Source organism: Carcharodon carcharias, chromosome 20, assembly GCF_017639515.1.
Source record: "Carcharodon carcharias isolate sCarCar2 chromosome 20, sCarCar2.pri, whole genome shotgun sequence".
In the NCBI taxonomy this organism is placed as follows: domain Eukaryota; kingdom Metazoa; phylum Chordata; class Chondrichthyes; order Lamniformes; family Lamnidae; genus Carcharodon; species Carcharodon carcharias.
In genome coordinates, this window is record NC_054486.1 from 62425558 (window position 1) to 62452102 (window position 26545).

General features: G+C 40.9%; 1 protein-coding gene across 9 annotated transcripts in view; it reads right to left on the minus strand.

The window, feature by feature from the left end:
• Nucleotides 1-12933: 12933 nt before the first annotated feature.
• The window catches only part of ktn1 (kinectin 1), a 116212-nt gene continuing 102600 nt past the window's right edge, over nucleotides 12934-26545 (minus strand). For all 9 annotated transcript variants that reach the window (XM_041213857.1, XM_041213854.1, XM_041213856.1 and 6 more), the window contains one exon: nucleotides 12934-13878. In XM_041213857.1, the coding sequence (XP_041069791.1) occupies nucleotides 13843-13878 (36 nt within the window). In that variant the 3' untranslated portion in view covers nucleotides 12934-13842. The remainder of the gene's footprint in view (nucleotides 13879-26545) is intronic.

Genomic DNA, 26545 nt, shown 5'->3' on the forward strand with positions numbered 1-26545 from the left:
CCATCTAGGACCCTCCACCCCTGCCTGTTCCTCCGTCCCCACCCTTTCTTCCAATCCCAACCCCAGCCGTGTATTCACTATACCCCCTGACCTTCCCCTCTCCGATGCTGAACGTTCAGTGCTCAGCAAAGGACTTAGTTTCATACCCTTACGCCCTCACCTCAATGAATTTCGGGCTCGGCATGATACTGAACTCTTCTTCCGCCGTCTTCGTCTCCGGGCTCACTTCTTTGGGCAGGAGTCCTCTCCCAGTTCAACGGATCCTTTTACCCATCTCCAATATTCTCCCTCCACCTGGACCCCTCCCTCTGGATTCTTACCTTCTCTCGATCTTTTCATTGAGAACTGTCGGCGCGACATTAGTCGTCTCAATTTCTCTGCTCCTCTCACCCATTCTAACCTGTCTCTCTCTGAACTTACTGCACTCCATTCTCTCAGGTCCAACCCTGACATTGTCATCAAACCCGCTGACAAGGGTGGTGCTGTTGTTGTCTGGCGCACTGACCTCTACCTTGCGGAGGCTGAGCGTCAACTCGCAGACACTTCCTCCTACCTCTCCCTGGCCCATGACCCCACCACTGAACATCAAGCCATTGTTTCCAGGACTGTCACTGACCTCATCTCCTCTGGCGATCTCCCTCCCACAGCTTCCAACCTAATAGTCGCCCAACCTCAGACGGCCCGCTTCTATCTCCTACCCAAAATCCACAAACAGAACTGCCCCGGTAGACCGATCATCTCAGCTTGCTCCTGCCCCACAGAACTCATTTCTCGTTATCTTGACTCCCTTCTCTCTCCCCTTGTCCAGTCCCTTCCCACCTACATCCGTGATTCCTCTGACACCTTACGTCACATCAACAATTTCCAGTTCCCTGGCCCCAACCGCTTCCTCTTCACCATGGACGTCCAATCCCTCTACACCTCCATCCCCCACCAGGATGGTCTGAGGGCCCTTAGCTTCTTCCTCGAACAGAGGCCCGAACAATCCCCATCCACCACTACTCTCCTCCGTCTGGCTGAACTTGTTCTCACACTGAACAATTTCTCCTTCAACTCCTCTCACTTCCTCCAAATAAAAGGTGTGGCTATGGGTACCCGCATGGGCCCCAGCTATGCCTGTCTCTTTATGGGGTATGTGGAACATTCCTTGTTGCAGTCCTACTCCGGCCCCCTTCCACAACTCTTTCTCCGGTACATCGATGATTACTTCGGTGCCGCTTCATGCTCTCGTCAGGACTTGGAAAAATTTATTAATTTTGCTTCCAATCTCCACCCCTCCATCATTTTCACGTGGTCCATCTCTGACACTTCCCTTCCCTTCCTTGACCTCTCTGTCTCAATCTCTGGTGATAGACTGTCCACCAATATCCATTACAAACCCACCGACTCCCACAGCTACCTCGACTACAGCTCCTCACACCCTGCTTCCTGTAAGGACTCCATCCCATTCTCTCAGTTCCTTCGCCTCCGTCGCATCTGTTCCGATGATGCTACATTCAAAAACAGTTCCTCTGACATGTCCTCCTTCTTCCTTAACCGAGGTTTTCCACCCACGGTCGTTGACAGGGCCCTCAACCGTGTCCGGCCCATCTCCCGCGCATCCGCCCTCACGCCTTCTCCTCCCTCCCAGAAACATGATAGGGTCCCCCTTGTCCTCACTTATCACCCCACCAGCCTCCGCATTCAAAGGATCATCCTCCGCCATTTCCGCCAACTCCAGCATGATGCCACCACCAAACACATCTTCCCTTCACCCCCCTTATCGGCATTCCGTAGGGATTGCTCCCTCCGGGACACCCTGGTCCACTCCTCCATCACCCCCTACTCCTCAACCCCCTCCTATGGCACCACCCCATGCCCACGCAAAAGATGCAACACCTGCCCCTTCACTTCCTCTCTCCTCACCGTCCAAGGACCCAAACACTCCTTTCAAGTGAAGCAGCATTTCACTTGCATTTCCCCCAACTTAGTCTACTGCATTCGTTGCTCCCAATGTGGTCTCCTCTACATTGGAGAGACCAAACGTAAACTGGGCGACCGCTTTGCAGAACACCTGCGGTCTGTCCGCAAGAATGACCCAAACCTCCCTGTCGCTTGCCATTTCAACACTCCACCCTGCTCTCTTGCCCACATGTCTGTCCTTGGCTTGCTGCATTGTTCCAGTGAAGCCCAACGCAAACTGGAGGAACAACACCTCATCTTCCGACTAGGGACTTTACAGCCTTCCGGACTGAATATTGAATTCAACAACTTTAGCTCGTAAGCTCCCTCCCCCATCCCCACCCCCTTTCTGTTTCCCCCTTCCCTTTTTTTCTCCAATAAATTATAAAGATTTTCCTTTTCCCACCTATTTCCATTATACAAAAAAAAACCCCACTAGAGCTATACCTTGAGTGCCCTACCATCCATTCTTAATTAGCACATTCGTTTAGATAATATCACCAACTTTAATTTTAACACCTATGTGTTCTATTGTACTATTGTCGTTGACATCTTTTGATGATCTGCTTCTATCACTGCTTGTTTGTCCCTACAACCACAACCCCCCCCCCACCTCTTTGTCTCTCTATCTCTCCGCCCCCCACACACACACCTTAAACCAGCTTTTCTTTCAACTCTTTCTTGGACTCGAACGCAAGTTCTGTCGAAGGGTCATGAGGATTCGAAACGTCAACTCTTTTCTTCTCCGCCGATGCTGCCAGACCTGCTGAGTTTTTCCAGGTAATTCTGTTTTTGTTTTGGATTTCCAGCATCCGCAGTTTTTTTGTTTTTATCTCTATGAGAAAGAGAGAGCATGAAAATATGATCACATTTTGACCTGTTCAATTCTGAAATTCAACGCTGTCCTCTCACAACCTTGAAACAACAAAAGTTCAAACACAAATGGTTTCCTCCCAATCATGACATATTTGCCTTGTTGTGGATTTGCTTCGACACCTCAGAAAGTGCTCTATTATTTGTTTGTGTTATATAATATAATGCCTCTGCTGTTTTGAAGCAGATTATTTCCAGCTTCCCTGTGAGCACATTCATTGCTGCATATTAAATATTAGCCCGTATTTTGTGATGGTACTGATGGGCAAAACTGTCAGCCTCTGCATCATTACTTCACTGAAACTGACAGCAATTCCCAGAATCTGCACATGCGCAGAATAACAGAAATCCAGAAGTATTGCTGAAAAAGACATGCTGTCTAAGCTTTTCAGCTTGCATTCATCAGGACAGATCCCAAGATTACCAACAGTAAAGGGAAGAACAATTTATACTACGTGAGAGCACTGATTGGTTGGCAAATGGACTCTGATTGGTTGGGGCATAGACCATAAGACCTTAAGACATTGGCCTAATTTCTGCTCTTTTCAGCCCACCGAGTCTGCGCCACCATTCAATCATGGCTGATACGTTGCCATGGCATTGCCATGGAGATTGCAGCAGGGAACATTTAACTGCCAAGCTTTGTTCAAATTCAAATCAGGCAGGTCAACTCTGATTGGTCAAGGCATTGCCATGGGGAATGAACCAGGAAATGGCTGTCCCTCAAAATTTTGTTGAAAAAGACACAATGCTTAGAAATGCCCCTTCTGTCTGCAAAGGACAGGACCCCGAGTGTGAAATAAGTGGCTTCTGGCATGCATAGGGAAGCCACAGTTGTGAGCCCAACTGATAATTTTAGATTGGTTTTCAGTGTAATTCTTAACACAATCAGAATTGTTCAGCTAGTATCCAATCACAGAATCATACCTAACGTTGGACACCACGGTTTGAGTTTTTCAAACATGGGTTTTTTTGTGTACGGTCAGCACTTTACCGGTTGCAAACAGCCAAAGCGACGTGCTGTTTGATACGATCAATCAGTTGTTGGGACATACAGTCTAGGTACCTGGCATCACACTGGCACTGAAATTCATATACCAGATTACTCATTTGCACGATTGGCAAAACATCTTTTTGATTTGACGGCAAAATCCTGTTAGTGGAGAATGCCACTCAAGTTGCTATTGCATAGTAACAGCATGAACCTGTTGCTCAAATTTTTCAGACACCTTACCCATCCAGGGTAATCTGAAGTAGTTTGGGCACTTTTCAGGAGCAAAAGTGGTGGCTTTAGGTACGTTCATGAATTTGCACGATAATCAGCAAGTGATGATTTGATCAGGGTAGCCATTATCCTGCAGGATGGCTTTGATGCACCCTATTTCAGCATTAAGCTTGCATGGTGAGCAAATGGCTTGGGCCCCATTTATATGAGGTTGCCAATCTTTTAATGTGTGGAATTGTAGGAATCCCAACATGTATATTGACTAGTGAAGGAAAGCTTGCAGTAAACAGTAGTAGAAAACCCATGGCAGGCTGAATGAATGAGCCTAAGGCTGCCATTTTTGCCCAGATTAGCCTGGAAGAGTAAAGTAACTCAAAATTTGTAACTTGAAAAAGTTACCTCGTTGAATGAGGTGTAACTGTTTTTAAACAGCGCACTGACTTGATAATTATTGCTAAATACCCTCACTTGGGGTGGAATTTTGCACCAGCAGGATTTTATGGTCCCGCCGAAGTCAATGGAGTTTAGAATGGCTCACCATGTTTCACAGGCCCATACCCACCATGAATGGGCCATAAAATTCCAGCCTTGCTCAAAAGCTAATTTATATTTGTGGAATGTCAGATTTCTCCATTTTGATAAAACCCGTAAAGTAATTTTCATAAATTGTTTATATTTTACCTATCTTAATCAAGGTAATTTATTGCGCTCTGAAAATTTAAATTAAAAGTGAAATATAATCAATGCTTTTAACTTGCTGATTTGCTGTCTTTAAGAATACTTCCATGTGATTGGCTGCTTTTCCTGCTTGTTGATAACATTTTCTGCATGGTAGGACATCCCCTTTGACTTAAACTGCTGTTAGGAAAGAGGAAAACAATGCGTCAGAGGTCATGAGATCTTTTGTGGGCAGCTTTTTCAGACTCAACAGCTAGCGCCATCGCTTTCAGTGCTGTGAAATCCAGCCCAAAGCATCTCTGGAGAGGCATGTAGAGTTTCCAGGTGTACTAGTGAATACATGAGTATAGTGCCTTCTTGATCAAGATAGATTGTTATTCAGAGGGAAATTTATTTAATTGCTGAAGTCATCTTTTGCATAAAAGTATAAATCAAAACAGCATACAATTTTAAAAAAAGATTGCTTAAAGAGGTTTCTTATTTCCTGCTCAATATAAATCTGGCCTCTTCAAGGAAATAAGCAGCTACCAGTTAAATGAAACATCCAAACAATAATAATAATTAAAATGTAATTAACCCAAGCCCCTATTTGGGCCACTTATCCACAAGGAGTACCTGAGCAGTGGCTTTAAAGGAATGGGCTAAGTTAGCAGCTAAAGGTCACAACCATGCTTCAGGTTTTTGACCATCACTAAACAATGGCACAGGAATTCAGTTGGTGTGTAAAGTATTTACAACTTTGGGAGACAAGTTCCCAGTTCACTGTACAACTGGAAGAAAAGGAAGGTTGTGCACTGATGGAGGAAGTGCTTTTTAAAATGTAATTTGAGGAGGTAGAATAGTTTAAAATGTAAATATTAGTAAGTATTCAAAACAAGTTGTAGGAAAGAACATGTTAAATACTGTTCACAGCTGTGTCAGAGAAATATTTAATATGTTCCATAGCTCTTTGAAGACAAATTGTCACTAGCAACTGTTAAAAGGTGAGTCAATGGATTCTAACAGTTGGTAAGGAAAATAATGGGCCCAGGCAGCTGTTGTCCTTTTGTTCGGAGAAGAGAAGTTTCTTTTCCATTAGATGCCAACATTTGCCCCAAGTCAGTAATAATTTTTTAACAATCTTGCTTCCCTGTCATTTGTACTCTATTACTCTTATTTTGCTTTCTTTATTCACTTTCTTTTCTCTATTCCTATCTCTATAGCTGTACCCATACTCTCCACTGAATAATACTTGCAGCACTCTGATTTTAAAATTCTCATTTTCAATTCCCTCGATGCCTCATACCATCCCTTTCCAATCTCCTGCAGCACCCCCACAACCTTCCAAAGTATGCACTCCTCTGATTCTGGCCTCTTGAGCACCTCGATTTTAATTTCTCCAGCATTGGTGGCTAAGCCTTCAGCTGCCTGGGCCCCAAGTGCTAGAATTCTCTCCCTGTACCTCTGTTGCTATCTTTCTTTCCTCTAAGATGCTCCTCAAAACCTCTCTCTTTGATCAAGCTTTTGGTTGTCTATCCTAAAATCTCATATAGCTCAGCATCTATGTTTTGCAATGCCCCATGAAGTGCGACGGGGCATTTTATTACATGAAAGGTGCTACATAAATACAAGTTGCTGTTATAGATTATGACAGCAGTTTGAACAGATGAATACTTGCTTTTATCTTAATGAAGAGACATGTTCTGTATTCCATCTGAAAATGTAGGTTATCTATTTTGATTCAATAATTGGATTTTTTAAATTTGATTTTCTTTACAACAATTGACTTTATAAAAAAGGTAGCAAAAAGTTAAACTTTATTTGCACAATGACATCTATCTCCAGCAACACTACATACAGTACAAGGACTTCCAGCAATTTGCTGAGCAGTAATCAAACCCGAGACTTGAAACTTCAGTCATTGGTGTAAAAGTTCTGAATGATAAAGATGTCAGCAATACATATAATGATCTGACATTACAATATACAGCAAATATATTTGGTAGAATTTATACAAATCAATCTATTGTCTAATTTTAAGTTATCTACAAAAGTCATTACTTCATCTAATAAAAATTGATCTTAACATCAGTGTTAAATAAAATCAGTGAACTTGAAGAAATACACCCTCTAGTCTTTTGGAAATTTAAAGTTCAAAAGTTGCAAGTTCCTCAGAAAAGTAAAGAATCCATATGGATCTCTAGGTAGAATACACCCTTCAATGCACACAAACATAGTTGTTCAGGCATAGGTAAAAAGTTTAGAACGAATCTATTCATGTCATTTTACTCCAATCCTTACATTCAGAACATAAACATCCTTGAAGAATCTCTTTGATTTTTGATTACATATCTCACTGTCAAGGTGAAAAAGCAGGGTTGTGAACTCTCCCACATTCGCTTAAATAGTTGCTCCGCCCTGTAGCCAAAGATCAAAAGGCATCCATGCCTTACTGGCATTAGGAAGTTTCCTGGTATTTTAGGGAAATTGAACAGCAACTCGAAGACCACAAATATATCCCATTGTCATTGCAACACTCACCAGTACATCGACAGCAGGTCATCTAATATTGCTAGAATGAAACTACTGAAGATTATTCTCTCATTGGACACAATGGCCTAGATTTAGCAGAGTCGGAGTTAAAATGCCAGGATTCCTGTTCTCATTCGAGGCACAGGATAAGGGTGCAGGTAGTGAGCCTGCACCTTTGACGAAGGTAGGCATATCCTGCACACCCTGCATTTTTTGGTGGAGCTGGGTCAGCTTCTCCTTGACTCATAGTTCACAACCCTTCAGAGGATTTGTAAGCCTTGGTCGAGGAAATCTTTTAAAAGGCAAGTTCGAAAGGTCTTGGCCATTCCTTTTCCATACCCCCTCAATGCAAACTCATGGCCCCTGAGCCATTCCCCATGGCCCCTCAATTCATGCCCATACCAATTCATGCCCCTTCCATGCTCATTCACTCAGGATGCATTATGTACATACCAATGAGCCATATAATAACAATGGCAAATGTGAAACTGAGAGGAAAAACACCCATTCACAAATTGTCTTTTGATAATAGATACTGCTGTTCCTGCAACCCTAAGTGTCAAACAGGCCATTATGTATCAACAACAGGTGTAAAAGCCCAAACCAATAAAAGCATTAGCTCAACTGGGGGCTCTATTTTGACAACTGAAATAAATTGTTGACTTAATTTGATTGACATCTTAAGTGGCTATAATAAGTTGTTCTTTGTGATTTCTTTTGTCAATGACTATTTGGACAAGGTTAAGTGTGAAGTGCTTGAAGCCTCTTATTGATACTTTAATGGTCTGTCTGAATGACACCTTTATAGGATTGTAGGAATATTTTCCCCCCAAAAGATGATTTGTGAATGGGTGTTTTCTCTTCTCAGCAATTCCACACTTGCCATTATCATATGGCTCATTGGTTATGTACACAGCACATTCTGGGTGAGTGGGCATAAGTTGGCATGGACAGTATGAGGGGCCATGGGGAATGGCTGGGGTAATGAGTTGACACGAAAGGTGTAAGGGGCTATGGGGGGGATTGGGGTAGACAGTTGAAAGGGGTGGTCAGTGGGGGTGTGAGGACCAGAGGGCCTAAAATGTTGAAACTGGAATGAAGCCCCAGAGAACTGAGGCAGCTTCTCTAACCAGCGCACCTCAGCCCTTGCCTATCCTCATGGCTGCCAAGGCCTGAATCCATGCCACACCTGCCACCACCCACCCCACTTCTCCCTAAAGCAAAATTCTGTATTGAAGCACTTTTTATTGAGGCAGGTCCAGCGAGTTGAGAAATTTGACTCTAGCCACCTGCCTTGATGGCCAAAATACAGCTCATTGTATCCCAACCTGAAATTAGTAAACACACTACTATGGATTCACTGAGTTCTTTGGCTTGGGAGACGGACTGAAGACTTAAATGTCAAAGAATTGGCACAATCCTTTAAACGGCTATGCTATCTAATCCCATTAATGGGTAAACATGCAGTATAACGATCTTTCTCTAAACCAATTTAAGGAAATATTCAATAATGAAATCTCATTGATCCACATGAAATTAGCCAATTATTCTTTTTATACAGTCACTTACTCTAGTACTGCAAAAATCATTGTAAACCACTTATAGCACGCTTAACAACATATCAAATAGCAGAGGTAAGGCCATTCAGCCCATTGAATGGTGCAGCAGGCTCAATAAGGTCATGGCTAATCTGACTGTGGCCTTAATTCCATTTTCCTGCCTGGCCCCAAGTGTTAGTCCAGTAATCAAACAGATTGAAGAATGGGGCTGGGGAAGGAGGAAGCAAAAAGACGATTCATTGTATACCGACCCAAAATGTATAGTTCATTATAACATTTATAATTGGTGTTTTCATGAGGGGTCCTTTTTGTCTCTAGTTTGTTGCGGAGTAAAGTGAATTGAGCCAATTCTGATTAAGTGCGAAGGATTCTTTATCTTCAGTGTCAGTTTTTATATTCAGAGGCAAGTGTCCATAGGAGCAAGAGTATGCCATTCAGCCCATCCAGCCTGCTCCGCCATTTAATTGGATTATGGTTAACCATCTACTTCAATGCCACTTTCCTCATATCCCTTAATGTCATTAGTATCCAGAAACTTATCAACTTTCCGTCTTGAACATACTGAATGACTGAGTTTCCATGGGCCTCTGGGGTAGAGAATTCCAAAGGTTCACCATGCTCTAAAGAAATTCCTCCTCTTCTCAGTCCTAAATGGCCTGCCCCTTATTCTGAGACTGTGCCATCTGGTTATAGATTCACCAGCTGGGGGAACATTCTATCTACCCATCACACCCTATAGAACTTTGTAAGTTTCAATGAGATTACCTCTCATTCTTCAAAAGAATACAGGCCAAACTTCCTCAATTTCCCCTCAAGACAATCCTGACATCCCAGGGATTAGCCCAATGAACCTCCATTGCAAGTATATCCTTCCTTAGATAAGGAGACCAAAACTGTACACAATACCCCTGGTGTAGTCTCACCAAGTCTCTATACAATTACAGCAAGGCATCTTTACTCTTCTACTCAAATCCGCTTGCAATGAAGGCCAACATACCATTTACCTTCCTGATAACCTGCTGCACCTGCATGCTAGTTTTTAGTGACTTATGAACAAGGACACCCAAGTCCCTTTGCACACAACACTTCCCAACATCTCACCATTTAAGAAATATTCTGCCTCAGTTTTTTTTCTACAAAAGCAGATAACTTCACACTTATTCCCATTATATTCCATCAGCCATTTTCTTGTCCATTCATTTAGCCCGTCCAAGTCCCCTTGAAGCCTTCTTGCATCTTCAACTCTCATTCCCAACTGGTTTTGTCTCATCAGCAAATTTGGAAATACAATATTTGTTTCTCACATCCAAAACAATTATATACATTGTGAACACTGTTGCCCCAGCACTGATGCTTTCAGTACCCCACTAGTCACAGCCTGCCATGACCCATTTACTCCTACTGTTTTCTGTCACTAAATCTATTTCCTAAATCACTGCATCACTACACTTGGGGATTAAAAGCTCCTTTTACTTCTCTCATTTTCATAAGTTAACAAAAGACTTTGTTACATTAAAAGTGTTTTTTAAAATTTTTTTAACTGATTTATCTTATTTGCATATAACCTTGCAATAAATAATTTATGGCTTAGCCTGGAACATATTACTTGTTTTTCTGCCAGTTGGAAAGATCAAGAATATATGGAAGACATCAGGTATACATGTTACCTTATATTGCTAGTATAATTCAAAAAAGGTACAGGTTTAATCCTGAGGCAAACAACAAAACACAAGTTGGTTTCAGTTCATAAAAAGACTGCTTATGGAACCTGCTCTTCAGCGTTCAGCAGTAATACTTAATTGCAGCAGAGGTGGAGAGGAGGAAGTAGGCTGTTAAAGCAGGGGTAGAGGGTCAAGTTCAGCATTGTTAGCCATACATGTGAAAACTTGCTTGCTGCTTACGATTAGTGTTGCAGACAGGAAGTTCTGGTGTGAATAAAACAACAACCAAGGATGGAACCCTGGCTGTGCAAGTGCAGGAGAAGCAGCCTTTCCAGGCGATCCACTAGCTACTTTGAGACAGGCATGGATCCAAATCACGTTAGCATTATGTAAATGAACAATAGGTATTGTATTCCTGATCACCATTTAGTTGTACAATAAGAGAGAGGTAGCAGTTTATTTCCACATTTGATTCAAAGCCTTCTGGACCAAGTATTGAGTGAAAGCACACAATCAGACAACACAGAATAGCATTATTGCTCCTTATTCTCTCACTTCAGGGTCAACACCACTCCTTTCACTTCTGGATAGGAAAAACTTTTCACTCCTGTACAGATGCCAAGGTACACATCTATAAATCTTGATCATGATTGGATCATGAATTAAAGCTAAGCAACATTTTTCCAAATTCTTGTTAGCTATAAGTTGCAATACATTTCATCCACATGCCCATACCTAAACCTCTATCTTCTGAAGTTTTATTCTTGGATGCGCTCCATCAATTATCCAGAAAATGATTTCTCTGTAAATGGGAAATTTTTTTCGTCACCGATCTCGCTCCATAAACCCAGGCAAATCTCCTGCTCCTCCAAATGCTGGAGCTTGTAAATGCATTTAAATTTCCATTCTTACAGCTTCAATCTCCCATGTTACCCTTCAATAGACAGCTTTTTTGAAAACCATCTCTACATCCCCAAATTTTTGATTTGGTGTTAGAGTGGGCTAAAACTGATGAACTGTCAAATTAGGTGCGATGTCAAGAAACAAAGTGTGTATTGATATTAATGTAATGGAGACCAGCAGCAGAGATTTATTCAAGAGCCAGTTGTGTAACATGGTGGAATCATGAAGCTTTTTTTTCACTGAATGAAAAAGATAGTTTGAATAGTCTCCTTTCCTGTATTTGCCTTGCAAAACTAACTTCATGAATATCCTTTCGGTTAAGTTTCTTGCACCAAAATCTGGACACCTATCCACAACCAACTCCCAAACAACGGAGGGTGCTTTTTGTATTTTGGGATTTTTGCTCATTTTTCCATCGAAAAATGTTATGTATTTTGTTTTAAAAGTAAAAAGGAGTTCATATGGGTTTAACTTTCAATTACAGTAACAGCTTAAATATCGGAATCTGGCCTCATCATGCTCAGGTAAAACTCAGTCCACCTGCTGAAAGAGGTAGCATAATTTGCAAGAGAAGGTATCTAGTTCAAATCACATGGAACACCTCTTGTGGTTCAGATGACATTATATGAATTAGATATTAGATAGCATTGGCAAAGACTTGGAACACAAATTGCAGAGGCTGCTTACAGGAGTGACAGGTGCCATCAAACCCAAGAGGCAAACTCAAAATGTGGAACAATAATCAACACTTAGGAGGAGGAAGAATGCCACTCCCATTTAGATTTGTAAAAAATCAAAAATAGACTTACCCACATGAATCTCTCAAAGAGGATCCATTCTGCACTGGAGATCCAAAACATCAGATCTCAGCAAAACATTTATGCCAGAGGAAGAGAACACATTTTGAGCCAGGGAGGGACATTTTCTGCTACTTCAAGGATCAAAAGTATTTTCCCCAAACCACTGTAGTATTTCCCTTCAAGTGTTTCTTTCCCGTTTGCACATTTTTCCAATTTGTCATTTCCTCCATTTCTTTAAATATTAGCTTTAATGCAATCTTAGGTTTCCTATTTAACCCATATATTACCATACAACGCAACTATTTAGAATCTATAATGTTAGATAGCACTTGGTTTATCCTGACTGTAACGTTCCTTCAACGCTCAATCTTGTTCGAAAATGGCATTAAGCTAATGATGGAGTAGCAATTTGGTTCTTTTTTTTAATAAATTGATCAGAATACATTGTCCATTGTTGCTTTGAAATGCTGGATACTGTTCCATCATACTGTACTCCAAAATATGTAGCTGTTGTAAAATGTAATATTTTCATCCATCCACACATCTCACCACTGCTATTTACCCCTTCTCACGCCAGTCTTCCTCCAACCCAAAATCACTCTGGGCAGGTTAATTTTGGACACCATTGCTTCTAAACCCCAGTCTACCAAGTGGAAGAAATCCACAGCATCATTTGCTGAGATATTTTGGTAACGACAAATTTCTGAACCCTACTGAATTTCAGATTTCATGGCAAACTTCCTCACTGCACTAAAGAACAAAGTGACCATTTCATAGAAAAACAAGATGCAAATGAGATTTTATTTTTTCCCTCATTTTTACATAGGACTTATTTACAGTTCATAACTTTTTATTAAAATGGCAGCTCCTTAAATGTAAATAGTTTCAATTCTACTTTAAAGAAAACAGTAAAATATCAAAGCAGCATCAATTTGAACTGTTTACCCCTTTTCTCCCCCCCATAAACCATTTTTTTTAAACTAGCAGCTTGGGTATGTAGCCACAAATGCCTCCAATGCACCACAGGTCAACTGTATTTCAAGCCCACTGAACAGAAAAACAGTTTGTACCATTAAGTCAGCAATAACTGAATATTCAACATTTATTGTAGAATGTTACTATTCAACCCTCAAAAAGGGACATGTATAGTAATCAACTGACATACTGCTGTCTACATTAACATTTCATCAGGCCACACAGCAGTAAAAACAGTAGTGCTTTACTGAATGAAGCTTCAGTCTTTTGGCTGAGAAACAAGCATCCCTTTATTTAGATTAACTCTTAGAAAATTCTTCAGATTTTCTATGTTAGCGACAACATGGAGTGTTTAATGCTGAAAATTAACAGATTACCCCAAAAGTCTAATTTTAAACCCAAAAGTAAATGTGCCACTAGAATTATTTTTAGCTCCTGGTTCTGCCCAAATTATATTTGCTGGTAGTCAACATTGGCATTTAGCAAAAAATTTAAATAATTTCTTTGCGTTTAGGAATGTACAGACAGGATACCATGTTTTATAAAACTAAAAACTTTCAAGCCGCCTACAATATTTTTTGAATCAGTAGTTTAATCCAATATTTAAAAAAAAACACAAAAGTAAAGCTCTATTCAGTGTTTGACAATTAAGAAGGGCGAAAAACATAAATAAGGCTTAGATTTGGCAAATCAAGGTGCAAACCATAGCACCATCTTCAAACAGAAGCTCCTTCCTTCAGCACTTCAGTTACCTAAAAAGCAAATGAAAATAGGATCTTAGCAGTTACTTCTTAAAGTTTTACAGGACAATTTTACAGGACGCATGATATGTCAATAAAGCAGCAGACTCAACCCATGACTTAATAGAGGTGAAGTGTCAAAGCATTGATTTCACAATTATTACTGGGGACAGAGTGCAAAAACCCACCACCATATTTAAAATTTCTAAATAAATTCACTAGACAGGTTCATCCAATAAGGAGTGTATACTCCTGTCACATTGGAAGTTGCCCCATTTATCCAAGTCCAGAGAACTTGGCACAAATGAGCTAGAGACAAGGCTTAGGAACAGGCTTAAGTGGAGATACTGTTAAAGACATTAGCTAGCAAAACCACAGTCTACCAACAGAGTACTGTTAAGTTTTCTGTCAGTTGACCAGCCAATTCACTTGTCGGATTACCAGGAGTTATAAGGGTCTCAGCCCCAGTGACAGTTTTATTACTCCAGATTCCATAGGTGAGCCAGGCTGCTGGTCAATTATCAAAGGACTCCAGATCTCCCCATTTCAGGTATCAGATTACAGAGCTTGCCCCCAAGGGTTAACTTTATTCCAAACATCCATCATCAATGTGTCATCTTGGACCACTGCAACCCGAAAGAAACTTCTTTTCCTCTTCCCTCCCCCCCAAACCATAGTCCCCGATTTGGTCATGAGGAACCAAAAGCATGGGTTTGAGCACTCATTAGGTATACAAGTATCAGCAGCTCACAAAGCAGTACAATTCACCATCTGACCCCAACATAGAAAAATCTGTTCCATTTTATAAGCAGAAAAGGAATTCCAGTCAAGATAAATTTCAATTACTCTCCAAAGGGAAGTTCTCCACATAAAATAGGTTTTGGTAATTAACACATGGTAGGCTCATGACTACAGCACGTTGAGTGCGTGGCTCAAAGATTGGTGTGGAAAAAAAATGGGGCACTGCTACCAGTATTGGGCAAAGTAGCAGCTGTTGGGAGGAGCTTCACCAGAAACATGCTGGCAAATCATGTAACTCGGGCTGTGGAGAGCATTTTAAAATAAATAGGTTGGGTGGGGTTGGGGAGGTTTCATGTTAAAGGGAGATTTGGAAAATTAAAGAGAAAGGACAAAGTAATTGTGCAGGGTAGCGATATGGGTAATAATAACCAGAAGTGACAGGAAGGACAGAACCTACAAAACAGAGTGCACCAGCAAATAAGGTAGCTGTAGGGAAAAATGTAAAAAGACAGAACTTTAAACAAACAATCACTAGAGAAGTGCAAGGAAAACTAAAAACACTAAAGGCTGAAAAGTCCCCTGAAGCTGATGGCCTGCATCTTAGAGTCTTAAAGGAAGTGACTGCAGACGTGCTGGGTTCATTGGCTGTATTCTGCCAAATTTCCCTAGAATTTGGAAAGGTCCCAGCTATTTATCTGAACTTTCGGAGCATTTGTAACCAGATGGATTAATTGATAGCACAAATAGAAATAAATGAATATATATATGATAGCCAGAGACATGGTTGCAAAATGACCACTACTGAAAATGACCACTTGAATATTCAAGGGTACCTGACATTTTGGAAAGACAGGAAGAAAGGAAAATGAGGTAAGATAGCTCTGTTCATCAAGGATGAGATTAGTACAATGGTGAGAAATGATCTTTATTCGGAGGACCAAAATGTAAAACCAGTTTGGGTGGAGACAACAGCACAGGGAAATAGGTCATTGGTGGGATGGTTCATAGGCCACCTGATAGTATCTACACTGTGTAGAATATTATTCAAGAAATAATGGGATTTTGTAAGCAAGGTATTGGGAAATTTCAATCTTAATGTAGATTGTAAACAACTCCTCCAGGCTACTTTTGCCAATTTGATTTGTCCAGAGTGTATCCAGGGCAATTTCTTAGAATCATATGTTCTGGAACCAACCAGGGAACAGGCTATTTTAGACCTGGTAACACCTAATGAGACAGGATTAATTAATGGCCTCATACTGGACCCTCTAGGTAAGAGTGATCATAAACTGAATGTGAAATTCGTCATGTTGAAGGTGAGAAATTTGGGTCTGAAACTAGTGTCATAAAGGTAATTACAAAGGTGTAAGATTGAGTTGGCTAAAATGGACTGGGTAAATAGGTTAGAAGTTAATGCAGCAGAGAAATAGTGACAGACAATGAATGAGTGTTTCATGACACTCAAATTTCATTAAGAAAGGATGCACCATCCATGGTTAACTAAGGAAGTTAAGGATAGTATCAAATTTAAATAAAAGATGTCCAATGCTGCAAATACTGATAGCCCAGAAGATTAGGAAATATTTTTAGAAACCAGCAAAGGATACCTAAATAAGAATAAAGAAGGGAGAAACTGGAGCATGAGAGAAAACTAGCAAGAAATATAAAAGACAGTAAAAGTTTCTACAAGTATATAAAAAGAAAGAAAATGGCAAAAATAGAAAATTAGTGAATGAGGCTATGGGATTAATAATGGGAAACAAGGGCAGAAACTTTGAATAAGTATCTTGTATCCATCCTCAGTATAAGACACAGAAAGCATCCCAAGAACAGTAGAAAATCAAGAAACAAAAAAATGGGAGGAACTTAAAACAATCACAATCACTTCAGAAAACATGCAAGGAAAACTAATGGGACTAAAGGTTGACAAGTCCTTGGGACCTGATGGCCTGCATCCTATGGTCTTAAAGCAAGTGATTGCAGAGATCATAGATGCATTGGTTACAATCTTCCAAAATTGAGTGGATTATGGTCCCAGTGGATTGTAAAATTGCAAATTTAATACCACTACTCAAGGAGGGAGACAGACAAAGTAGGAAACTATAGACTGGCCTAACATGTATCGTTAGAAAAATGCTGGAATCCATTATTAAGAAAGGAATAGCAGGACATCTAGAACATTACAATAAAATCAAGCAGAGACAACATGGTTTTGTGAATGGGAAATTGTTTTTGACAAAATTTATTAGAGCTCGAGGATGTAACAGTCAGGGTGGATAAAGGGAAACCAGCAAATGTAATGTATTTGCATTTCCAAAAGACATTCGATAAGGTGCCACATAAAAAGGTTACGGTGTTGGGGCAATATATTAGCATGAATAGAGAATTGGCTAACAAACAGGTAACAGTCGGCAGAAATGGGTCATTTTCAGGGTGACAAACTGACCAGTGGAGTGCCACAGGGGTCAGCCTCAATTATTTACTATCTATACTAATGACTTGGATAAGCCAACTGTATTCTAGCCAAAAGCAAAATACTGCAGATGCTGGAAATCTGAAACAAAAACAGAAAATGCTAGAAGAACTCAGCAGGTCTGACAGCATGTGGAGAGAGAAACAGAGTTGATGTTTTGAGTCCATATGATCCTTCTTCAGAGCCTTCAACTCTGTTTCTCTTGCCACAGATGCTGTCAGACCTGAGTTTTTCCAGCATTTTCTGTTTTTGTATTGTAGCCAAACTTGCTGACGATACAAAGATAAATAGGAAAGCAAATTGTGAGGAGGATACAAAAAGCCTGCAAAGGAATATAGATAAGTTAACTGAGTGGGAAAAAAACTGGCAGATGAAGCATAATGTTGGAAAATGTGAGGTTCTTCACTTTGGCAGGAAGGAAAAAGCAGGTTGTTTAAATGGAAAGACTACAGAATGTTGCACTACAGAAGAATCTCTGCAGGGTGCACAAGGAGACAGGCAAGTGGGACAGAGAGTGGGTGAGCAGCGAATTCACATAGGAATTCAGTGCACTGTGGAAAGAGAATAATTCCAATGTATACCACATCTAGGTTAATTGAGTAATTTAATTAAATTAATTAAATAACATAAGTAGCAATGGCAGGACAGGTGTTATGCTGAAGCTGTGGAATGTGGGGCCTTTTGGACACCAAGACAATCCAGGACAAAACACATCTACAGAAAGTGTAAGCAGCCTGAGGAATTCAGGATCAGGATTATTGATCTGAAAGCCGAACTGCAGACACTGTACAACATAAGGGATGGGGAAAAATACTTGGGACACTTTGTTGCAGAAGATGGTCACACCTCTTAAAATATGGTCATCTGTTCTGCTTAGCAGTGAGGGACAGGAGGATGTGGCCGTGAGTGAGACAGGTAATGGAACCGAGCAGATAGTGCAGGAGCCTCAGAGTTTGCAAATGTCAAACAATTTTGAAGTGCTCACAAACTTTGTGGACAAAAGCAAGATCTGCAAGATGGATGAGCAGGTTTGTCATAGCACCATGGTACAAAAAGCCATTCAAGTAGGGGAAGCAAACAAGAATGTAGTAGTAGGGGATGGTTTAGTGAGAGGGATTGACACTCTTCTCTGCAGCAAAGAGCAAGAGTTCAGAAGGCTGTGTTGCCTGCCTGCTACCAGGGTTCAGGACATCTGCTCAGGACTGGAAAGGATTATAAGGATTGGGTACTGAACATTGAGGGGTATATGACATTCAAGAAGAATAGGAAGCTAAGTAAAAGGCAGAGGGGTAGCACTGTTCATCAACAATGGCATTTGTGCAATAGTTAGAGATACCTTGGTTCAGGAGATCAGGATGTAGAATTGGTTTGGGTGGAGATGAGGAATAATAGGGGAAAGAAGTCACTAGTATGAGTGGTCTACAGGCCCCCTAACAGTAACCACAACTTAGGACAAAATGCACATAAAATATTGGGTGCTTGTGACAAAGGGACAGCAATAATCATGGATAACTTTAATCTAGATATAAATTCGAAAAATCAGATTGGCAGTAGCTTGGATGAGGAGTTCATAGAATGTTTTTGAGGCAGTTTCTTAGAACAGCACATTCTGGAACCAGAGGGCAGGTTATATTAGACTTGTGACTGAATTTTGCGCTTGTCAGACGGGAGTGATTGGCAGGCCTTGGAGCAGATGGGAAACGGGCCCCTGACTGCGATCGGTCCCCCGACCATGATTTCACGCTGGCTGGCCAATTAATAGCCAGCCAGCATGAAACGCACCAAGGCAGGCTCAGCACTGCCAGTGGGGCAGGAAGAGGGCAGGCGCCAACCTCACCACAGGTACTGGCGAGTGCTTCCACCGAGCTCCCCGAAGGCAGGTGGCTGCAGGCCTCCAAATAATAAAAGAAAGCACAAAAATGCTGCAAAAAAAATGTCCATGCAGCACAATCAAGCACCTGAAACCATACCTCAAAAATGCTGCTCCTAGGTATTTCTTTTTATTTTATATCCTAATGGAGATTTCATCCCGCCCTGGGATGAGGAAAGGATTAAAATGTGAATTCTGCCCACCTGTTTTGCCTGTGCGATGAGCCAAAAATCGCACGGGGATTGTAAAATTACAGTCAATAGGTTTTTTAATAATCTTAATTGGCCCTTTAATTGTCGACAGGCGCTGCTCCCGACTCCCAGGCCTGCCTACTAACATCAATATTGCACACGTGTGCGATGACGTCAGGACACACGCCTGACATCCTTTCATGCAATCTTACGTGCATTTGGGTCAGGCATGCAGCTGGCCTCAGGACACAAGATTCAGGCCTTGACATTGTGTAATGTGACAGTATTAATTAATGACCTCAGTGTAAAGGCACCCGTGACCACAATATGATTGAATTTTACATCCAGTTTGAAAGGGAGAAGAGTGGGTCTAAGACTAGTACTTTAAACTTAGTTGTCCTTATTTATGAAAACTGAGCTAGCTGAAGTGAACTGGGATGCTAGACTGGGGGAATAGATCGATGGAGAAGCAATTAAGGGGATATTTCCGAATACTCAGAATAAGTATACTACTGTAAAGAGAAAAATTCTAAAGGGAGGACCCACCATCCGTGGTTAACTAAAGTAATTAAGGAAAGCACCAAACTTAAGGAAAAAGCATATAACTGCACATCAAAGGATATTGTAGAAAATAAATGCTCATGGTGTAGGAGTAACGTATTAGCTGGCTGACAGAAAACAGTACATATATGGGTCTTTTTCTGATTGGCAGGATGTAGCGCATGAAGTCCGCAGGGGTCTGTGCTGGGGCCTCAATTTTTCACAATTTACATCAATGACTTAGATAAAGGGAGTGAAGGCATGATAGCTAAATTTGCTGATGACACAAAGATAGGTAGGAAAGTATGTTGTGAAGAGGACATAAGGAGGTTGCAGACAGATATAGATAGGTTCAGTGACTGGGCAAAGATCTGACAGATGGAGTATAACGTGGGAAAATGTGAAGTTGTTCACTTTGGCAGGAAGAATAAAAAAAGCAGAGTATTACTTAAACGGAGAACAGCTGTAGAATTCGGAGTTACAGATGGATCAGTGTGCAAGTGCATGAGTCACAAAAGGTTAGTATGCAGGTACAGCCTGTAATCAAGGCAGCTAATGGAATGCTATCCTTTATTACGAGAGGTATTGAACATAAAAGTAAGGATGTTACGCTTGTTATACAGGGCATTGGTGAGGCCACATCTCAAACACTGCAATTTTGGTCTCCTTACTTAAGGAAGGGTGTAAATGCGTTAGAGGCGGTTCAGGTGATTTATTAGATTAATACCTGGAATGAGCGGGTTGTCTTATGAGGAAAGGTTAGACAGACTGGCTTGTTTCCACTAGAGTTTAGGGTGACTTGATTTTTAAAAAATTCATTCATGGGATGTGGGCTTCGCTGGCTGGGCCAGCATTTATTGCCCATCCCTAGTTGCCCTTGATAAGGTAGTGGTGAGCTGTCTTCTTGAACCGCTGCAGTCCATGTGGTGTAGGTACACCCATAGTTTTGTTAGGAAGGAAATTCCAGGATTTTGACCCAGCAACAGTGAAGGAACAGCAATATGTTTCCAAGTCAGGATGAGGAGTGACTTGAAGAACTTCTAGGTGGTCGTGTTCCCATCTATCTGCTGCCCTTGCCCTGATGGTAGTGGTCGTGGGTTTGGAGGGAGCTGTCGAAGGAGCCTGAATTCCTGCAGTGCATCTTGTAGATGGTACACATTGCTGCTACTGTGCATCAGTGGTGGAGGAAGAGAATATTTGTGGATGTGGTGCCAATCAAGCAGGCTGCTTTGTCCTGGATGGTGTCAAGCTCCTCGAGTGTTGTGGGAGCTGCGCTCATCCAGGCAAGTGGGGAGTATTCCATCACACTCCTGACTTGTGCCTTGTAGATGGTAGACAGGCTTTGGGGAGTCAAGTGGAGAGTTACTCATCACACGATTCCTAGCCTCTGATCTGTTCTTATAATCACAATATTTATATGGCTAGTCTAGTTCAGTTTCTGGTCAATGGTAACGCTCAGGGTGTTGATAGTGGGGAATTCAGTGATGGTAATGTCATTAAACACCAAGAAGCAATGGGTCGATTGTGTCTTGTTGGAGATGGTCATTGCGTGACACTTGCATAGCGCGAATGTTACTTGCCACTGTCAGCCCAAGCCTGGATATTGTCCAGGTCTTGCTGCAATTGGACATGGACTGCTTCAGTATCTGAGGAGTTGTGAATGGTGCTGTACATTGTACAATCATCAGCAAACATCCCCATTTCTGACCTTTTGATGGAAGGAAGATCATTGATGAAGCAGCTGAAGATGGTTGGCCGAGGGCACTACCCTGAGGATCTCCTGCAGTGATGTCCTGGAGCTGAGCTGATTGACCTCCAACAACCACAACCATCTTCCTTTGTGCTAGGTATGACTCCAATCAGTGGAGAGTTTTCCCCGATTTCCATAGACTCCAATTTTTCTAGGAGGGCTCCTTGATGCCGCACTCTGTCAAATGCTGCCTTTATGTCAAGGGCAATCACTCTCACCTTAAGTATGAGGTTTAGAAGATCCTGAACAGTACTGACAAGGTATAAAAAGGCCATTTCTTTTTGTGGGTGAGTCCAGAACTAGGGGGCACTGTTTTAAATTTAGGGCTTGCCCTTATAGGACAGGTGGAGAAATTTCTGAGGGTTGTGCAACTTTGGAACACTGCCTTAGATGGTAGTGGAGGCAGGGTCATTGAATATTTTTAAGGCAGAGGTGGATAGTTAGGCAAGGGAATCATAGGTCATTGGGGGTAAATGGGAATGTGGAATTCGAAACACAAACAGATCAGCTGTGATCTTAATGAATGGCAAAGCAGGCTCGAGGGGCTGAATGGCCTACTTCTAGTCCTATATCATGTAAGTTAGCATGGAGGTACAGCAGGTAATTAAAATGATAAATGGAATATTAGCCTTTATTGCAAGGAAGATGGAGTATAAAAGTAGGGAAGTCTTGCTACATCTGTATCGGGGCAATGGCGAGACGGGACTTGGAGTACTGTGCACAGTTGTGGTCTCCTTACTTCAGGGATGGATCTATTTATATTGGAGGCAGTTCAGAGAAGGTTCACTAGGCTAATTCCTGGGATGAAGGGGTTGCCTTTTGAGGAAAGGTTTAACAGGGTGGCCCTATGTTCATTGAATTTTAAAAGAAATGAGGGGTGGTCTTATTGAAACATACAAGATCCTGAGGGGTCTTGACAAGGTAGATGCTGGGAGGGTGATTTCTCTCATGGGGGAATCTACAACGAGGGGGACACAACTTAAAAATAAGTCACCTATTTAAGATGGAAATGAAGAGGAATTTCTTCTCTCAAATGATCCTTATCTCTTCGCCAAAGAGCAGTGGAGACTGGACCATTCAATATATTCAAAACTGAGTTAGACAGATTTTTGATCTACAAGGGAGTCAAGGGTTATGGGAGCAGGCAGGAAAGTAGAGGTAAGGCCACAATCAGATCAATCATGACCTTACTGAACATCAGGGCAGGCTTGATTGGCCATATGGCCTGCTCCTGCTCTTATTTCTTATGAAATTATAAGTCTGCAGCTGGATAGCAAATTTGGTAAAGCAAAAAATGAAGCAGAAAGAAAGAGAGTAGTTAATCAGATTGGAGGAATATAGTTGTGGAACAGCACTTTCTATCAGAACTGGGACGACTGTTATTCATAATTTACATCAATAATTTGGATTTGGGAATTATTAAACTGGAGGGTATAGCTAAAACAGAGGAAGAATGCAATATAATCCAAGACAACATTAGAAAAATTGCATACTGGGCAGTTAAATAGCAAAATGAACTTTAATAGCTACATTTGAGATGATGCATTTTGGCAGAACAGACATCACAAACAGGAAATTTTTAAAAATGAGTGGGGTGGAAAAGCAAAAAGATCTGAGAAATGGTTGAACAAATCATCAAAAGCAACTTTGCAGAGCAGCAAAACAATTAAAATGTGAACAAAACTAAAATTTATTTCTATGAGCATTAAATTTAAAAGTAGCAGAGTTTTGGTCAATTTGTATGGGACCCTGGTCAGGCTATAATTACAGAGTACAGAGTAGAGTTCTGGTCTCCACAGCATAAGCAAGACAGAATTGCTGGAAAAAATGCAGAAAGATTTACAAGGATAGTATCAGAAGTGAGAGATTAATGCTGTTGGAAAAGCTTGAACAGTTTGGGGCTTTTTTACTTTAGAAAAGGAACGACCCAATAGAGGGCTTTAAAATTATCAATGGGTTGGATCAGATGTGAAGAGAATATTTTCATTCATGGGAGAAGCAAAACTAGGGTCATAGATACAACATCATTATTAATAAACACAATACAGAAATAAGGAAAAACGTCTTTACTGAGTGGAACTCACCAACACAAGCAGTTGAAGAAACAGCATAGATGCTTTCAAATAGAAACTAAACATGTTCGTGAGCAAAAGGAAATAAAAAGACATGCTGAAAAAATGAGGGGGGAATGAGAGGTTTGCATGGATTATAAATACCAGCACAGACTAGTCAGGCTGAATGGTCTATTGCTGTGCTGTTTAATCTATGCAATAAATTAAGAGAATTTTTTAAAGCAACTTTCATAAGTTTCCACGACTATGTTCAGGCATCTTAATCACATTATCTGGTTTATTTTCTTCTAGCAGAGATGATCACTAACACAAAAGGATCATGTATTTCAGCAAAAGATAAAACATTTGCATAATTCTATTGCTGAATAGAAAATCGACAATTGAGCGCCCAATGATATCCGAAGCAATAGAAGGTGAAACAGCACTGGGAAAATTAAGCTGTAACACTAAGATTAATTGCAGTGTATAGTATATGAACTCAAGCACTATACCAGGATTGCTAAAACTTGCAACAATAGCACCCACTTCTTACCCAGTGCTCCCAATTAAACCAATTCCTAAAATAGAAATAAATGCGCTCTTAAGGGGCTGTCCATTGAAGCAGAGTAGCTTACGTTAGATTGCAAAAATTGCCACATAGGCATGACGTTTAAGTACTTTCTAACAGAGGCTGCCAAAAGCACCCAATGCAATGGATCTGGCAGTACTTGATTAAATAAAAAAGGTCCTAAATCAAAGAAACAGCTTCAAAAGGGAAGTTAATTTGCTGTTTTATAACGTTGTTGCCGTAAGCTCAGCTACTAAGTGCCAGAACACAGAAATTTTTTGACAAGGTTATCTTCAATCGTGTTTGAAGAGGTGAATAATTTTGTTTAATTTCCATGAGACCATGAAAATATGAATTGAAACATGAAGTCACATTCTTTAATTAGTAAAAGTGATGCTCAAGAGTCCAGATGAGAACAGATGTTATACTTCAAATAAAGCAACGGAAATAAAATTGAAGAAAACACAACAGCCACAATTCTCTTTTTGCTGTAGGAAGGGGAAATGAAAGAGAATACAGTGATGATTAGGTATCCTTAAAAAGGTACTGCTCAAACATGAAACAATTGGTTGGCTGCATTTGATAGACATGGTTGGAATCATAAAAAAGAAAAGAACAAGTTTTATTCAGGGTGCAAGTATAAGCTTGGAAAAACACTGGTTAGGCCTCACTGGCATACTGTGCCTGGTTCTGGGTGCCAGACTAATCTCTAATACCTTCACATTTTTCCTAGAATTTAGAAAATATCCACAAGAATGGTTCTGGGGATGGGGAACTTCAGTTTCGAAGATAGATTGGAAAAGCTGGGGGTGTTTTCCTTGAAGAGAAGACTGGGAGGTGATTTGATAAAGGTTATTCAAACTCATGAGGTGTGTGGACAGAGTAGATAGAGAAAAGCTGTTCCCACTGGCAGTAGGGTCATGACCAAGAGGACACAGATATAAGGTAATTGGCAAAAGCAACGGACACATAAGGAGAAACTTTCATGTAGCAGGTGGTTAAGATCTGGAATGAACTGTCTGATAGTGTGGAGACTGGTTCAATCGAAGCATTCAATAGGGAATTGGATTATCATTTGAAAAGCAAGAATGTGCAGGGTTACAGGGAGAAGGCAGGGAAATGGCATTAGGTGAATTCCTCATTTGAAGAGCTGGTATAGATACAATGAGCCGAATGGCCTCCTTCTGTGCTGTAGGCAACATGATTCCATGAAGCAAGGTTTGAAATAGTATACAACAGACTAAAGGCAGCACAAAGGAGGAGCTAAAAAATGTAGGCCACTTGATCCTCGAGCATTCTACATAATCGTAGCTGATCATCTAATTGAACTCAGCTTTTCTATACCAACCCCCTATTTCTTTATTCCTTTAAGTCCAAAAATCTACTGAATTCAGTCTTGAATAGAGTCAATGACTATGCATCCCCAGACTCTGTGATTAGGGCTTTCTAAAGATACACAACACTTAAGTGAAGAAATGTCATCTTGGTCTTAAATAATTGACACCTTATCCTGAGACAATGAGCCCTAGGTCGAGATTCTCCAGTCAAAGGAAACAAAGTCTCATCATCTACCCTATAGAGCCCAACAATTCTATATGTTTCAACTTGATCACCTCTCTTTTCTTCTAAGCACAAGAAAATATACAACCTCTCCTCACAGGACTACCCTCGAATCCCAGGAATCAAGCTCGTGAATCTTTGTTGCGACCCCTCTAAAGGCAAGTGTATCCCTCTTTACGTAAAAACACCAAACTGTACACACTACTTCTGTTGTCTCGCCGAAGGACTACATAATGGCAGCAAGATTTCCTTAGTCTTACACTTCAGCCCCCTTGCAATAAAGGCTAACATTCTATTTGCCTTGCTAATTGCTCGCTTTGTGTGCATGTTGTGTTTGTATAAAGGAGCCCAGGATCCCTCTGAATAACAAACTTACTAACGTAACATTTAAAAAAAAAATTTGCTTTGCCATTTATCCTATCAAAGTGGATAATTTCACATTTCCCTGCAATAGAATCCATCTGTCACTTTCTCGCCCACTCACTTAAAGTTGCCTATATCCCTTCGCAGCCCTCATTGCTGCTTATTTTCCCACCTAGCTTTGTATTGTCAGAAAAATTTGAGACGTTACACTCGGTCCCTTCATTTAACATAGTGATGTAGATTGTGTGAAGATGGATGTTATTATGTTAATATTTTTGGGAATATGGCAGTGTTCTGCAAAGGAAGCAGTATGTGTCTATGATTAAGCAAACTGGGGCAGGTGAGTAGTGGGGGGGTATTGGTTAGTAAAGACAGTTTGTCTGTGGGAACTGAGAGATGAAAGGTAAAGGTGCTTGATGCATACATTTGTAATGAGAAGCTATGGTGAAGTTGGACTTTCAAGTGACTTGGTTGGGTTTTAAACATTTGCATTAGGTGATGGGTAGGCACTTGGCTTTTCAGCTATTAAATTTCAAAAGGGAGTTTAGAAGTGACAAGATGCTTCCACAACT